Consider the following 15,282-nt stretch of genomic DNA (forward strand, 5'->3'; position numbering starts at 1 on the left):
CAGCCTACTCTGGTTATTTAATTATACTTTGTTTGTTCTGTTGTGTTGCTATTAATAAGGGTAGATTAACTTTTAAGAAGCATTGTCATTTCTAAAATAGCGAAAACTTTTTTTCTATCTAGTCCACCTTTCAATAAAACTTATATTACTATAGTACTGTCACATAGTATGTGGCTACACCGGCTGGGGGATGTCTCTCCAGAATACAGCTCGCTGCCAGTCACATACAAATGTATTCCACGAGATCACAGTCGTTATAGGAAGAAGGGGAAGAAAATATGATGAAACATTGGCTGCGACGTGGACTCGAACCTCGGACCTCCCAGTTGGCATCACAGCCTAACAACGACAAATACCAATTTAACATCTAACTTGACAATCCAGGCCTTGAACAGTAGAGTTATTGCTACTGAAAATCACGTGTTGACATAACCCGCTTAAAGCCCGCCCCCATTGTCCTCCCCTTCTTTTTATCACCATTACATACCCTAGTGCTTGATATTATATATTACGTGCAATGTATATCCATTTATTTCAGCGCTAACGCTTCAAACTCCACTACGTTTAGTTTCATGCCACTCTTCCCTTCAGTGCCATTGCTCGTGTTGTCGTCCTTTGAAACTGATATTTTTACGACTCACAGTTTGTTTCCTTTATTTCCGCTGACTGTTTAGGATCTATCATCAGCGGTGACAAGCCTATAGGAGTCATATCAGGCAACTGTGATGGCTATGACGACAGCTCCAAATGTTCAGTCCAAATGTATTCAAAGGAAACGGTCGTTTCCGATATGACCATGGGTGAGCGCTTGAAAATTAAAACATAGCTTATGCAATTTAATCCTATAGGAGAAACATAAATTAAAAATAAAATGTAGTGGTATCCAAATATTTTCGGACTGGGGGAGGGGGCAGTACATTTTCGCCACAAAGTTTGAGGAATGCATTGCTTAATAAGAAATGGTCGAGTCGCAATGGAATAGAGCACACGGGGCTTCATTTTATACTGCGGGTAGATGTTTCCAGGGCTTTGTCACGGACCAGATATGGCCCTAGAGTCGTAGGTTGGGCACAGGGGCGGACTGGGTGTCAAAATCGGCCCGGGCATTTCTATAAAATTCGGCCCACAAATTCTCTATCATTTGATGGGCATTCATTTCTAGGTGTATCGGTCCTTAAACATCATTGTTAAGTTTGAAAATGTATCGATATGTATGCATACAATGAAGTCTATATCTTAATAAGCAATCTAGCGTCATTTTAAATCAGCAATTATGTAGGCCCTAAAAAGATAAAGCCTACTAGTAGCACTGTCTACATTCTAAATTTTATTTTCGGAAAATGTGTTAGATTGAAATAGTATTACACTGCTTAAAATAGTATTACACTGCAATGTCTGTGAAAGATTTTTTTTTTAAACTCGACGCTCAGAGGGCCTTTTATAAAAATAATAATAATAACATAATAAGAATATTATAAAACCTTTAACAACTTGATATGTGCCATAGTGACTTCGATCAGGCCATTTCGGTGGCCCAACCGGCCCATTTAGGTACCGGCCCACCGGGCATTTGCCCAAATGCCCATATAGCCAGTCCGCCCCTGGTTGGGCACCCCTGATATAAAGCATGCTTACCTCAATATTATTGCACTTATCTGAGAGGGTCCATTAGAATATCAACTATAATAGATAACTATAAAAAATATATTGTTATTCGTCATCCAAGTAAAGGAAAGGCTTCGGGAGTTAACCCTGAGGAAAAATTTGGAGCCGGCCAAATTAGGTAGTTCGCAACACTGCTCCCTGGCAGAGCCTGCGACGCCGTTAACCCTTAACTGTATAGGGACTTGCAGTACCTTTGGATACATCAGTTGCGTTAAGAGAGGGGGGACTGATGCGTGGGCGACCATTTCACCATTTCACTTTGATTCAGTTTTTAGCATTTGGTGTTGCCCCATTCCATCGATTTTGAAGTAGGTACATGATGATTCCTAGTTCCTTCCGTTAGGTGGCGTTCTGCTGAAGGTATGGATTAGGTCACAGTGATTCCCAAAGTGGTCTATATAGACCCCCAGGGGTCTACGAAGACTTCCAAGGGGTCTACGAAAGTGAAAAAACAAATTGGGGGTCTATGAGATGTCCACGGGGGTCTATGATAATAGATTTCATTTAAGCACGTTGTGACTTTAATATTTACATCCTATTAATTTAATTCTTCACACTAACTTATAATGTGTGCATAAGTTAATCCTTTAAATATTTATCCTGCTATTCAAACGAAAAATTGTTGTATTTAATTTCAATAATTATTTAAATAACTTAATTGTGTCTACATGTAAGTAATGTTTAGCAAAAAGAAAGAAATGTAAACTGTATAGCGTTGATTATTTAAAATTGTTCATTCCTTCCTTATCAAACATGCCAATTGCCTTTTTATGGCGATATTAAACTAATTACGCTTGAGAATCAACTGAGACAATGTCACCCTGACAAAAAAAATTAGAAAAACCTTAGACCCACAAAATCTCTTCGACATCATATAGAGAAGATCATGGTTTGTGGGTGTCTTACACTATCTGTTTACTTATAGCAAAATAGGCGCTTGGCTACTGAACCTGGGCTCCTGGATTCGAATCTCTGTGAATTTTTAATTTCATGATTTTTAAGGCTCCCCTGAGCCCACCCAACTCTAATGGGTACCTGACTTATGTTAGGAAAAGTAAAGGCGGTTGGTCGTTGTGCTGGCCACATGACACCATGCTCGTTAACCGTTGGCCAAAGAAACAGATAATCTTAACACCATCACAAGATCTGAAAGGGAAACTTCACTTTTTTATGACAAAACACGTAAAACATTAAAGGTAAAACATTGATTTTACCAGCCATGTAGTTGTAAACACTGTTTCACACAAACCTACACCTGGTATTATTAAAAGAACTGCTTTAAGCAACACTACAGTTCAAGGACATGTCAATGGCATGAGATATAAAATTAAAAGCTTATTATTATTTGCAAACGACATATATACAGTTTGGGATCAGCGGTGTCACAGGCTATGACAGGGTGTAGTGATGTGTGTTGCAAACTGCATTAGAGTCGCCGGCTCCTTTCTTTTTTTTTACTCAGGATTGACCCACAAAACCTTTCCCATGTTTGAATTTAGTTGCAAGGCAGGAGAGTTTTGAATTCAGTTTTACTTCGGCTAGGTGGGTAGCCAGCCAAGGCCAATGAGCCCTTCATGCTTGACGCTTACTGGCTTCGCCCCTTCTCCTGATAGTGATAACATGTTTGCGGACTCAATATATGAGCAACACTTGAAAGATCAAGAAATACGCCAGAAACTGCTCTTTGCGAAAACTTTATTAAATAATTAATATTTAATGTTTGAAGCACTACTTCATAGAACAACAAATTCCTGTTTGAAACACATCTGTAGCAACGGATGATAAACCTGCTAAAAGACATTTCCAGTTTGTTTGGTGATTCCTGCAGTACATATTAATTTTTATTTTAATTGGTTTCAATTTGAATTTTATCAATAAAAAAAAAAGATAGATCTCTATAATTTAATATGTAGCTTTAAATTACTTTTTCACTTTTCAACTCACTACAGATAGAAATTAGTTGTAAAACAATGTTGTTGAATTTGAAAAAATTTGTAAGTTATACAGGGGGTCTACCGAAAACCAGAAAACAAGGCAAGGGGTCTACGAGAGAAAAAAGTTTGGGAACCACTGGATTAGGATATACAAAATAATTTTCACATTCTTGTACCTAAAATTTGTGACTAAATTTTAAAAGTGCTTTTTCTTCCCAATGGTCTTTATGACATGAAGCGTGTTGACTGAACAACCAGGAAAACCAACGACTTAAAAGAGTCGAAGGTTTTAATAAACAAGCACCAGTAGATTGACACCCCAGGACGTAATTATCTTCTTTTAGGAAAGAACGTCAGTAATTTATAAGAGGTGCGGTGGCTGAGAGGTAAAGCAAGTGGCTTACGAACCAGGGGTCCAGAGGTCTTTCCTGTGAAGATTGGGATTTTTAATTTCTGGATTCTTACTGCGGCTCTGATTCCACACAGCTCTAATGGGTACCTGACATTAGATGGGGAAAAGCAAAGGTGGTTGGTCGTTGTGTTAACCATGGGCCACAGAAACAGATGATCTTTACATCATCCGCCTTATAGATCGCAAGATAAATGACTACTCAGAACTGGTGCTTGCATGTAATGACTACTCAGAACTGGTGCTGGCATGTAAATTTTTTGATTTGACCAGCTGTGGACATTGAAAAACACCTTGTCCGGCTTCTACAATCCTAGCATCAATATTCGCCAGGATTTAGAGGCCGCTCTATCTTTAGACCATTCCAACCAGTCATTTTTTTTTCAATGATTAGAAATGCTGTTGCCGGAGGAGACTTTTGGCTACGAATTCATCCTGTATGGTAAGCAGTGGTCAAGCGAACTAGGTCATTATGTAGTGGTGGCTTCCAAAGAGAACACCAAAGTTCAATATCAATCAATCTTTGCTTTTACCGAAGAGACGATTCCAGAAAAAGGGAAACATTTGATAGTGAGTTCTAGTTAGAGTAGTAGTTTATATAGTGTTCATAGTTTATATAGTGTACATAGTTTATATAGTGTACATAGTTTATATAGTGTACATAGTTTTTATAGTGTACATAGTTTATATAGTGTACATAGTTTATATAGTGTACATTTCGTACCTTGTGTCTACTTGCTTCTACTGAAACTTCCGCTTGCGACAAAGGGAATCAGCTAATACAGTTTATTGTATTGAGCATTTTCTGTCACCATACTAACTCATTGAGGCTAATTATTCTTTAGTCTTACACATATGCATCTACTTTGCATTATCAAGAGACTTATACTAAGTCATTGGTACTGTAAGGTTATTAAAACCCGCCCTTCCATGCTCGAATGGCTATATCAAAAGAGTCAAAGACGTTTGCTTACTATGATGTTCATATTACTTTATCATAGTTAGTACTAAATGCTCAGTATTTATTATTTAGATCTAATTTGATTATCTTCTTTCATTTATTTCTTTTTGTTTTTCATTTAGTTTTCTATTTAATGAACTATTTCAATATTTTTGTTTACAATACCTTTATTTATGCCACACATTCGAAACAGGTGGGTGGGCAAAACCTTCTGGGTGGGTGGGCAAAACCTTCTGGGTGGGTGGGTAAAACCATATGGGTGGTTGGGTAAAACCTTCTGGGTGGGTGGGTAAAACCTTCTGGGTGGGTGGGTAAAACCTTCTGGGTGGGTGGGTAAAACCTTCTGGGTGGGTGGGTAAAACCTTCTGGGTGGGTGGGTAAAACCTTCTGGGTGGGTGGGTAAAACCTTCTGGGTGGGTGGACACGGCTCTCGAAATTGGATACAACGATGATCCTAGAAATCTGACAGTTACTGTATATCGTTGGGAAAAGAATTACTAGCTCGTTGGCCACACTTTAAAAACTCTAAATTAACCGTTATAATTTTTCAACGTGTAAAATAAAATTTAGATAGAGTACTAGAAAATCTTGAACAGATATTCGTAACAATAAAGATAGATAACTATATAACTAGATAAACAAATAACCTTCTATAAAACCGTATATGTTCATAAGCACTTCGATGGCACAGTTTTGTTTAATGCATTTAAAAAGCGATCACGGTAACATTAACATAGATACACCCTTCTCCTCCCCCCCTTCTTTTCCCCAAATCATCCAGACAAATGATAGGATCATAGCGCATAGAGAAAGTGATAGGATCATAGCGCATAGAGAAAGTGATAGAATCATAGCGCATAGAGAAAGTGATAGGATCATAGCGCATAGAGAAAGTGATAGGATCATAGCGCATAGAGAAAGTGATAGGATCATAGCGCATAGAGAAAGTGATAGGATCATAGCGCATAGAGAAAGTGATAGGATCATAGCACATAGAGAAAGTGATAGGATCATAGCGCATAGAGAAAGTGATAGGATCATAGCGCATAGAGAAAGTGATAGGATCATAGCGCATAGAGAAAGTGATAGGATCATAGCGCATAGAGAAAGTGATAGGATCATAGCGCATAGAGAAAGTGATAGGATCATAGCGCATAGAGAAAGTGATAGGATCATAGCGCATAGAGAAAGTGATAGGATCATAGCGCATAGAGAAAGTGAAAGGATCATAGCACATAGAGAAAGTGATAGGATCATAGCGCATAGAGAAAGTGATAGGATCATAGCACTTAGAGAAAGTGATAGGATCATAGCACATAGAGAAAGTGAAAGGATCATAGCGCATAGAAAAAGTGATAGGATCATAGCGCATAGAGAAAGTGAAAGGATCATAGCGCATAGAGAAAGTGATAGGATCATAGCGCATAGAAAAAGCTAAAAGCATGAACTTGAGCAAAACAAAAACAATAGCTAAACATATTGCTACCCGCACAGATTTATTATTGTTGATCTAGATCTATTACACATTGAACTACATGACTGATTCAAGCTAATTGATACAATAAAACATAATATAAGCTTTAATAACTTAACTTAGTATAAGATTTTCTTTTAAACTAGTATTTTTACAAAGTTTATAACATCTCACTGTCTGTATGTCTGTCCATCTGTCTGTCTGTCATTACTTAATCAAACAAATAAATCAATTAGTGAATTTTGGTAATTGGTGATTGATTATTTTGTTCCATATCGAAATAAGGGAAATACATGTTACTTAATGAGAGTTGTGGATGTATATGCGGATTTTTTCCCTTACTATGTTTTGACACAATTTACTCACTGCCACTTCGCATTCTCGGATCAAGTTGAAACTTTGCACAATTATTCATAGTGGATGACAACACACGAATCTATTCATAAATTAACTTATTATTGAATTAAATAGTACTAATTAATTAATTTTGTTTTAACAGAAAGGGAGCTAAACCCTGACATATTCAGATAAATGGCAGTAACTAGCTGTCCTTTCCATTAGAGAAGCCTTGTTTTTTTTATTATATTTTTTTTCTTTTGCTTGTTTTATATTTTTCTTGTCGTCAATAATAATACATGAAAGTTTTTTTGATCACCTAGTGGTGTATGTTCCATGATTTCCGCTACTTTCTCTCATCATGTGCCACATAGATCAAAGGTCTTTCCTCCGCCCATGGTATCAAATCCAACAAGCCTGTAGCGGTCTACTTCATACGTCAGAGCTCGTGCAGTATTACTTCTAATTACGCTGGTCCAGGTGATGCTGCTATCTTAATTGTCATTCCAAACGAACTCTTTATGGATGTCTATTATTGGCTGTAAGTCGACAACTTAAAATTATTTTTTTTCTTTGCCATACCCTTTGACCCTTGGAGACAGGCGATACAGACAACGAAAAAAATAATTAAGTGCTAACACCGTAAATTATAATTACGAAATCAAATCGTTGACAAAGAAACTCTAACTTGATATTTTTAACGGCCCCCATAAAGGGAAAGGCCCCTTTGGATTTGGGTGTTCTGGCTGTTCGTCTGAATGTCTGTTTGTCACGTTTAGATATAAAAACAAGTTAAATGTAAAATGATGAAAGATTGTCACGTGTCGCCAACTGTTCTTGCTTGTCGAGGTGTTCTTCGGGTGTGAGAATCGTTCCATCTCTACCAAATCTCTCACTATTGCAAGGCTTATCTCCTGTTAGAACACTTTCGTATAAAGCAAAATTAATAATTTTGATTAATGAAAACATTTTGATTGATTCTTTTGTTGTCATAGACAATCAATTAAAAAATAAAAGTTTCAACTTGATACGAGAATGGGAAGACATTGCATGTAAAAGATTTAGATTAGTTAGACAGGTGGAATGACTTGATATAAGCTTGTTAGCAACAAGTTAGACAGGTGGAATGACTTGATATAAGCTTGTTAGCAACAAGTTAGACAGGTGGAATGACTTGATATAAGCTTGTTAGCAAAAAGTTAGACAGGTGGAATGACTTGATATAAGCTTGTTAGCAAAAAGTTAGACAGGTGGAATGACTTGATATAAGCTTGTTAACAAAAAGTTAGACAGGTGGAATGACTTGATATAAGCTTGTTAAAAAAAGTTAGACAGGTGGAATGACTTGATATAAGCTTGTAAACAAAAAGTTAGACAGGTGGAATGACTTGATATAAGCTTGTAAACAAAAAGTTAGACAGGTGGAATGACTTGATATAAGCTTGTTAAAAAAAGTTAGACAGGTGGAATGACTTGATATAAGCTTGTAAACAAAAAGTTAGACAGGTGGAATGACTTGATATAAGCTTGTAAACAAAAAGTTAGACAGGTGGAATGACTTAATATAAGCTTGTAAACAAAAAGTTAGACAGGTGGAATGACTTAATATAAGCTTGTAAACAAAAAGTTAGACAGGTGGAATGACTTAATATAAGCTTGTAAACAAAAAGTTAGACAGGTGGAATGACTTGATATAAGCTTGTAAACAAAAAGTTAGACAGGTGGAATGACTTAATATAAGCTTGTAAACAAAAAGTTAGACAGGTGGAATGACTTAATATAAGCTTGTAAACAAAAAGTTAGACAGGTGGAATGACTTAATATAAGCTTGTAAACAAAAAGTTAGACAGGTGGAATGACTTAATATAAGCTTGTAAACAAAAAGTTAGACAGGTGGAATGACTTAATATAAGCTTGTAAACAAAAAGTTAGACAGGTGGAATGACTTAATATAAGCTTGTAAACAAAAAGTTAGACAGGTGGAATGACTTGATATAAGCTTGTAAACAAAAAGTTAGACAGGTGGAATGACTTGATATAAGCTTGTAAACAAAAAGTTAGACAGGTGGAATGACTTGATATAAGCTTGTAAACAAAAAGTTAGACAGGTGGAATGACTTGATATAAGCTTGTAAACAAAAAGTTAGACAGGTGGAATGACTTGATATAAGCTTGTTAACAAAAAGTTTGACAGCCTAAGAAGTTAACAAGAAGTAAAGTCGTTATATCAAATTAATTTTGTTGTATAAATAAAGCTTTTAGTTAATGTGGAGAGTCAACGAGAAGACTTTCGTAATGAGTCGTCTCTTAATTGAAAGAGACTTCGTGTGGAACATATACATGGGAATTTATACACTAGAACAGCGTATGTTATTATGTTATCTAAATCAGAATGGCTGCTAAGAATTCTGTGATTTGTTTTTCACAAAACAAAACCTACAAAAAAACAACAACAACAACAAAAAACAAACAACAACAACAACATATTTCTTCTTTTTCTGAAGTCTACATTCAGCACAAGTTCACAATTTCTGATCCATACATTTAAAATGAGAAAACTTTATATTCTTTGTAAGTATTCTTTTTATTGATTTCCGTGGAAATCAAAACCATGAAATAATATGGCCGTCATTGCAAAACCACTTTTTTTTTGTGATACCTAGAATTTAGACTTAAATGTCCTCACAAAATGATCAGTCTACAATGTTGTTGTTTTTCCAGATATAATACCAACAACACCAAACAAAAAGCTTCCTCTAGATCGCGCGTCTCCTCGTGTACAAGCGTTGTTTCTGTTGTTTCTGACATAAATTACCGAGTTGAAATTTGTGCAAAATTATTTTCTTTTACAATCAATAAACAAAGTAACCAGTCAGTTAATAAAATATTGGCAATACATTACTTTTTTGGGTATCGAACAAGGGAGAGAAATTGTACTTGATTATGTGATGGTATAAGTCCCTTTATACTTTGTAGAGAGAAATAAGTCGTCGCTTTAACGTTTGAAACTAACAATATCTATCTATATATAATTCTCTTCATGGCTCAAAGAATTTGGACAAGAAGTAAAGGAAAGATCACTCTTTTTTTTTCCTGCAAGTTGGACTAGATTTACCCCCCCCCCCCAAAAATAAAGAGAAAGGGGGGGGGGAGAACAAGTAATATTCACCCGTCACTAAATAGCAGGGCCTCACTTAACCGTTGTGACCAAGAAAGATCTCTCTTTTTTAAATTTCTACCTCACGTAAATTTAGCGGCGAAAAACGAGTGGGGGAGGGGGGTGGAGAGGAACAAGAAATCTACTCTGTATTCATCCGTCACTAAATAGCAGGGCGGACTTATCCATTGTTGGGCCCTATGCGAAACGGATTTCGCGGGGCCAAGTTTGGGTAGGAATACGGATAATAAGTAAAAATTAAGAGTTTGTATTAGAAAATATATTCGTCTTTGCATTTGATTCATTCTTTACTACATACAGAATTACTTTACGAGCCTTGCGTGTAGCAAAGTCATACATTATATCATAAAAATTTTGTTTCCTACATAGATCACGCTCAATAGGAAGAATTACCAACTGTTTCAATCTATCTACGAGAATTGTTGACCTCAAGTAATTCTTTATTAGTTTGAGGCGCGAGAAGCTTCTTTCAATAGATTCCACTATTACGGGTATTGCATAATGCCGTTTTTCTTAATCGCGCAAGGGATTTGATTGGATTGGCGTTTTCTATATTAAATGAAACCCAAAATGTCATTTTTTTTAATTTCGGGAGATTTGTATGAGTTTTGAAAAGATTTTAAATAATTTCCGGATATTTTCAGGACTTTTTAAAATTATATTTTGCAATTTAAATTTCCAGGAGCTCCTTGTAAATCAGGAGGCCGCGGGAAATCTGTTATACGTTATAATATGATTTAATTTAACAATTTATACACCTAGAATTAGCGCGGGTCCTATGAAAGTGCGGGGCTCACTGCGGTCACATAGATTGCAGTGGCCTAAGGCCTGCCTTCCAAAGTAGCGGCGTATTCTACGCCGCCGGTCGACTAGTGTAGCTATAAAACTGGTCCAGACAAGTTTTAAGATCATAGCCTATTGAGAAAACTAATAGCATGACAATGTGCTAACCAAAAAAAAAACAAAATAAAACAATGGACCTCATTCACCAATCGTAAATAAACACTTTAGCCACGTCATAATATTGATAAAACAATGAAAAAATACGTATCACGTGACAGCCACTATGAATCACATAATTTGTATAGAAGATATATAGAATCACGTGGCTAAATGTTGTTTGTTTACGATTGGTGAATGAAGTCCATTGGTAAAAATATTTCTAATCGCACAGATTTATTGTTGTTAGTCTAGTACTCTAGATCTATTACACTGATCCAAACTAATTGATACGCATTATATCAGCTTTTGTCTTTTTTTAAAGTATTATTTTATATTTTCTTTTTGTTTCTTCTGCCACAACAAGAACGCCGGACTCGCGACTCATCTTGAAAGTAGCCATCGAGCATTTCATGTGTTACGTGTGCAAGAGCGAGGATGTAAACAACGGCTTGACATTGGACGGGAAACTATTACCGAGGTAAAATCTTGTTTCATCCGTTACAGCCTGAGTCAATATTACTTCATCCGTTACAGCCTGAGTCAATATTACTTCATCCGTTACAGTCTGAGTCAATATTACTTCATCCGTTACAGCCTGAGTCAATATTACTTCATCCGTTACAGTCTGAGTCAATATTACTTCATCCGTTACAGCCTGAGTCAATATTACTTCATCCGTTACAGCCTGAGTCAATATTACTTCATCCGTTACAGCCTCAATATTACTTCATCCGTTACAGCCTGAGTCAATATTACTTCATCCGTTACAGCCTGAGTCAATATTACTTCATCCGTTACAGCATGAGTCAATATTACTTCATCCGTTACAGCCTCAATATTACTTCATCCGTTACAGCCTGAGTCAATATTACTTCATCCGTTACAGCCTGAGTCAATATTACTTCATCCGTTACAGCCTCAATATTACTTCATCCGTTACAGCCGGAGTCAATATTACTTCATCCGTTACAGCCTGAGTCAATATTACTAGATCTGTAGTTCCATACGTTTACCCACCGCCTGTTTGTAAAATACCTTCAAAGTCCTAAACTGCTGATTTCTAAGGATCTACCACGGACAGATTGATTTTTGGTCACTTAAAATAACGTAAAAGTTAAGAGATTCCTCTTTCAGATCTTGCGATCTATGGGGCAGATGATGTTAAGGTCATCTGTTTCTATGGCCAACGGTTTACGAGCAGGGTGTCTTTTACTTTCCCCAACTAAAGTCAGGTACCCATTAGAGTTGGGTGGACTCAGGGACGCCCTAAAAATCCTGAAATTCGAAATCCCAGCCTTCAACTAGACTCAAACTCAGTACCTCAGGTTAAGCCGAGCGCTTAACCACTCAGCCACCGCGCCCCCACTTAACCTATCGGTCGATTATTAATCCCATACTTCTTACCGGTGACTTCTGAGCACATGTTTGGAAATTATTTTCAGAACGCCGTCGATTGATTTTTAGAGCACTAGTTCTTTCTGCGAGTACATAATTGGCAGTCACTTCTATCATCACCGAAGGTCTTTTTGCCAATCTCCCTGTGCCAATCTCCCTGTGCCAATCTCCCTGTGCCAATCTCCCTGTGCCAATCTCTCTGTGCCAATCTCCCTGTGCCAATCTCCCTGTGCCAATCTCCCTGTGCCAATCTCCCTGTGCCAATCTCCCTGTGCCAATCTCTCTGTGCCAATCTCTCTGTGCCAATCTCCCTGTGCCAATCTCTCTGTGCGCTCCTTTAAACCCTCCAAATACATTTTATACATTCCAAATACATTTTAAACCCTCCAAATACATTTTATACCTTCCAAATACATTTTAAACCCTCTAAATACATTTTATACATTCCAAATACATTTTAAACCCTCCAAATACATTTTATACATTCCAAATACATTTTATACCCTCCAAATACATTTTATACATTTCAAATACATTTTAAGCCCTCCAAATACATTTTAAACCCTCCAAATACATTTTATACATTCCAAATTCATTTTATACATTCCAAATACATTTTAAACCCTCCAAATACATTTTATACATTCCAAATACATTTTAAACCCTCCAAATACATTTTTATACATTCCAAATACATTTTATACCCTCCAAATACATTTTATACATTCCAAATACATTTTAAACCTTCCAAATACATTTTATACATTCCAAATACATTTTATACCCTCCAAATACATTTTATACATTCAAAATACATTTTAAACCCTCCAAATACATTTTATACATTCCAAATACATTTTATACCCTCCAAATACATTTTATACATTCCAAATACATTTTATACCCTCCAAATACATTTTATACATTCCAACTACATTTTTTACCCTCCAAATACATTTTATACATTCCAAATACATTTTAAACCCTCCTAATACATTTTATACATTCCAAATACATTTTATACCCTCTAAATACATTTTATACATTCCAAATACATTTTAAACCCTCCAAATACATTTTATACATTCCAAATACATTTTAAACCCTCCAAATACATTTTATATCCTCCAAATACATGCTATGCTCCTTTGTTATTAGTTTTTTTTTCCTATAATTGTAAAAGCACAATCTGAACAAAACACTTGTACCAAATATGTTTAACTTTTTAACTGAGTCTTTTTGTTTTCTCTTTGAGCCTTAGATAATAAAAAAAAAATTGGTTATTTATCAAAACGAACGTTTAAAAGTAAATAAGGAAAAAAGGAATCAAATGATAAGGACTATAGCTGAGGTTGTCAAGAAACTAAGATTTCATCCAATAGGATGATCCCACGTTGAGGTGTCAATCATTTGGTACTATCCTAGACAAGAAACTCAATTTTACTGCAAGTACTGATTATATCAGCAAAAAATGCAGCAAAGATTACAATTACTAAGAAAACTGTCCTCGTTTAATGTTAGCGAAAAGGCCTTGGCAATGTTTTATCACGCTCACATCCGCAATATTTTAAGTTTCAATATCACTGCCTGGTATGGCAATCTGAGCATTAAAAATAAAAATAAACTTTATAGAATCCTAAATGCTGCTGGCAAAATCATTGGCAAAAAACAAACCCCATTTGGGCAGTTGTTTGAGACAAACATCTATAAAAAAAGCTAACAAGATCCTCGAAATAAAGAATCACCCTTTGTGTCAGGATTTTGTGATTTTACCATCACAAACGAGATACAAGACACCGATAGCAAAGACAAACAGACACAAACACTCTTTTGTTCATCTGGCAATCAAATCATTAAATAAGAACAATCTGATATAAACTTTGTCACATGTAAATTATGAGTGAGTCTGGTGTGAATGTACACTTTGGTTTCTATAGTTATAATGTTTTTTGTTTGGTGTAATGCACAAATTGTAAGACAAATTTCCTTACGGATAATAAAGATTATTATTATTATTATTATTATTATTGATCACTGAAACGATATCTTGCAGTGTAGTAGGAGGCAACTACTCCGAGATTAACCTTAGCGGGAAGTGGCAGGTAGCAGAGCTGAAGATTGAAACAGGCTATCATGAGTTTTACAGCAACAGATCTGCCAAATTCGGTGTTTATCTGTATGGCATAGGGGAAAAAACTAGCTACATGTATCCTGCTGGCTTCATCTCTACTAACATTAGCGATGTAAGTTTGTCTTGAAAGGTTACTTTGTTTCCTCCGTTCCAAGCAATTATGTCTTAGATGTTACGAACCCAGTACCTCAGGTTCGGAAGCCGAGGGTAACAAAGCATTAGGGTCTATTAAAAGGAATTTCTATACATCAAATAAGAACATAAAACTAAAATGTTATTTAACCTTGGTTAGGCCAATAATAGAATAGGCATTCTCCGTTTGGGACCCCACAACTCAAGAAAACATTAAGAAACTAGAACAGACACAAAATAGAGCAGTGAGATTCATAACAAACGAATATTCACATTTGACTAGAAAAACACCTTTAGTAAAATCACTAAATTTAAAAAGCCTTCAGGACAGAAGACTCAAAAGTAAAGTAGCAATTATGCATAAAGCACTGAACCATAATCTTCAAATACAAAAACAAAATTTAATAAAATACTCTGAAAGACACAAAGATGACCGCACATTCCACATCCCATATGCTAGGACACATTTGTACAAATACTCCTTCTTCCCTAGTGCTATTAGAGCATTGAATGGGTAGCCTGAGCTAGTCAGGAAAACCAGTGACTTGACAGAATTTAAGTTATTGGTTAATAGGCATTACTAAATGCATGACGCGTAGGACGTAATCATCTGCTTTTTTGAAGTAACGTCTATATTATATAAGATAAGAAAATGCTGCCTTCTCCATCTGCTTGGGGTCTGCGTCCTAACTCGGCACCATGAATTTCTGGTCCATTCTCTCTTC

General features: G+C 36.0%; 1 protein-coding gene across 4 annotated transcripts in view; it reads left to right on the forward strand.

Moving 5' to 3' along the window:
• Nucleotides 1-15,282, forward strand: part of LOC106062124 (uncharacterized) — a 60,026-nt gene that overhangs the window by 11,928 nt on the left and 32,816 nt on the right. For all 4 annotated transcript variants that reach the window (XM_056017856.1, XM_056017854.1, XM_056017855.1 and 1 more), the window contains exons 10-14: nucleotides 675-800; nucleotides 4,403-4,578; nucleotides 7,154-7,320; nucleotides 11,264-11,377; nucleotides 14,348-14,537. In XM_056017856.1, the coding sequence (XP_055873831.1) occupies nucleotides 675-800; nucleotides 4,403-4,578; nucleotides 7,154-7,320; nucleotides 11,264-11,377; nucleotides 14,348-14,537 (773 nt within the window). The remainder of the gene's footprint in view (nucleotides 1-674; nucleotides 801-4,402; nucleotides 4,579-7,153; nucleotides 7,321-11,263; nucleotides 11,378-14,347; nucleotides 14,538-15,282) is intronic.

Source organism: Biomphalaria glabrata, chromosome 18 (genome assembly GCF_947242115.1).
Source record: "Biomphalaria glabrata chromosome 18, xgBioGlab47.1, whole genome shotgun sequence".
Taxonomy (NCBI): Eukaryota; Metazoa; Mollusca; class Gastropoda; family Planorbidae; genus Biomphalaria; species Biomphalaria glabrata.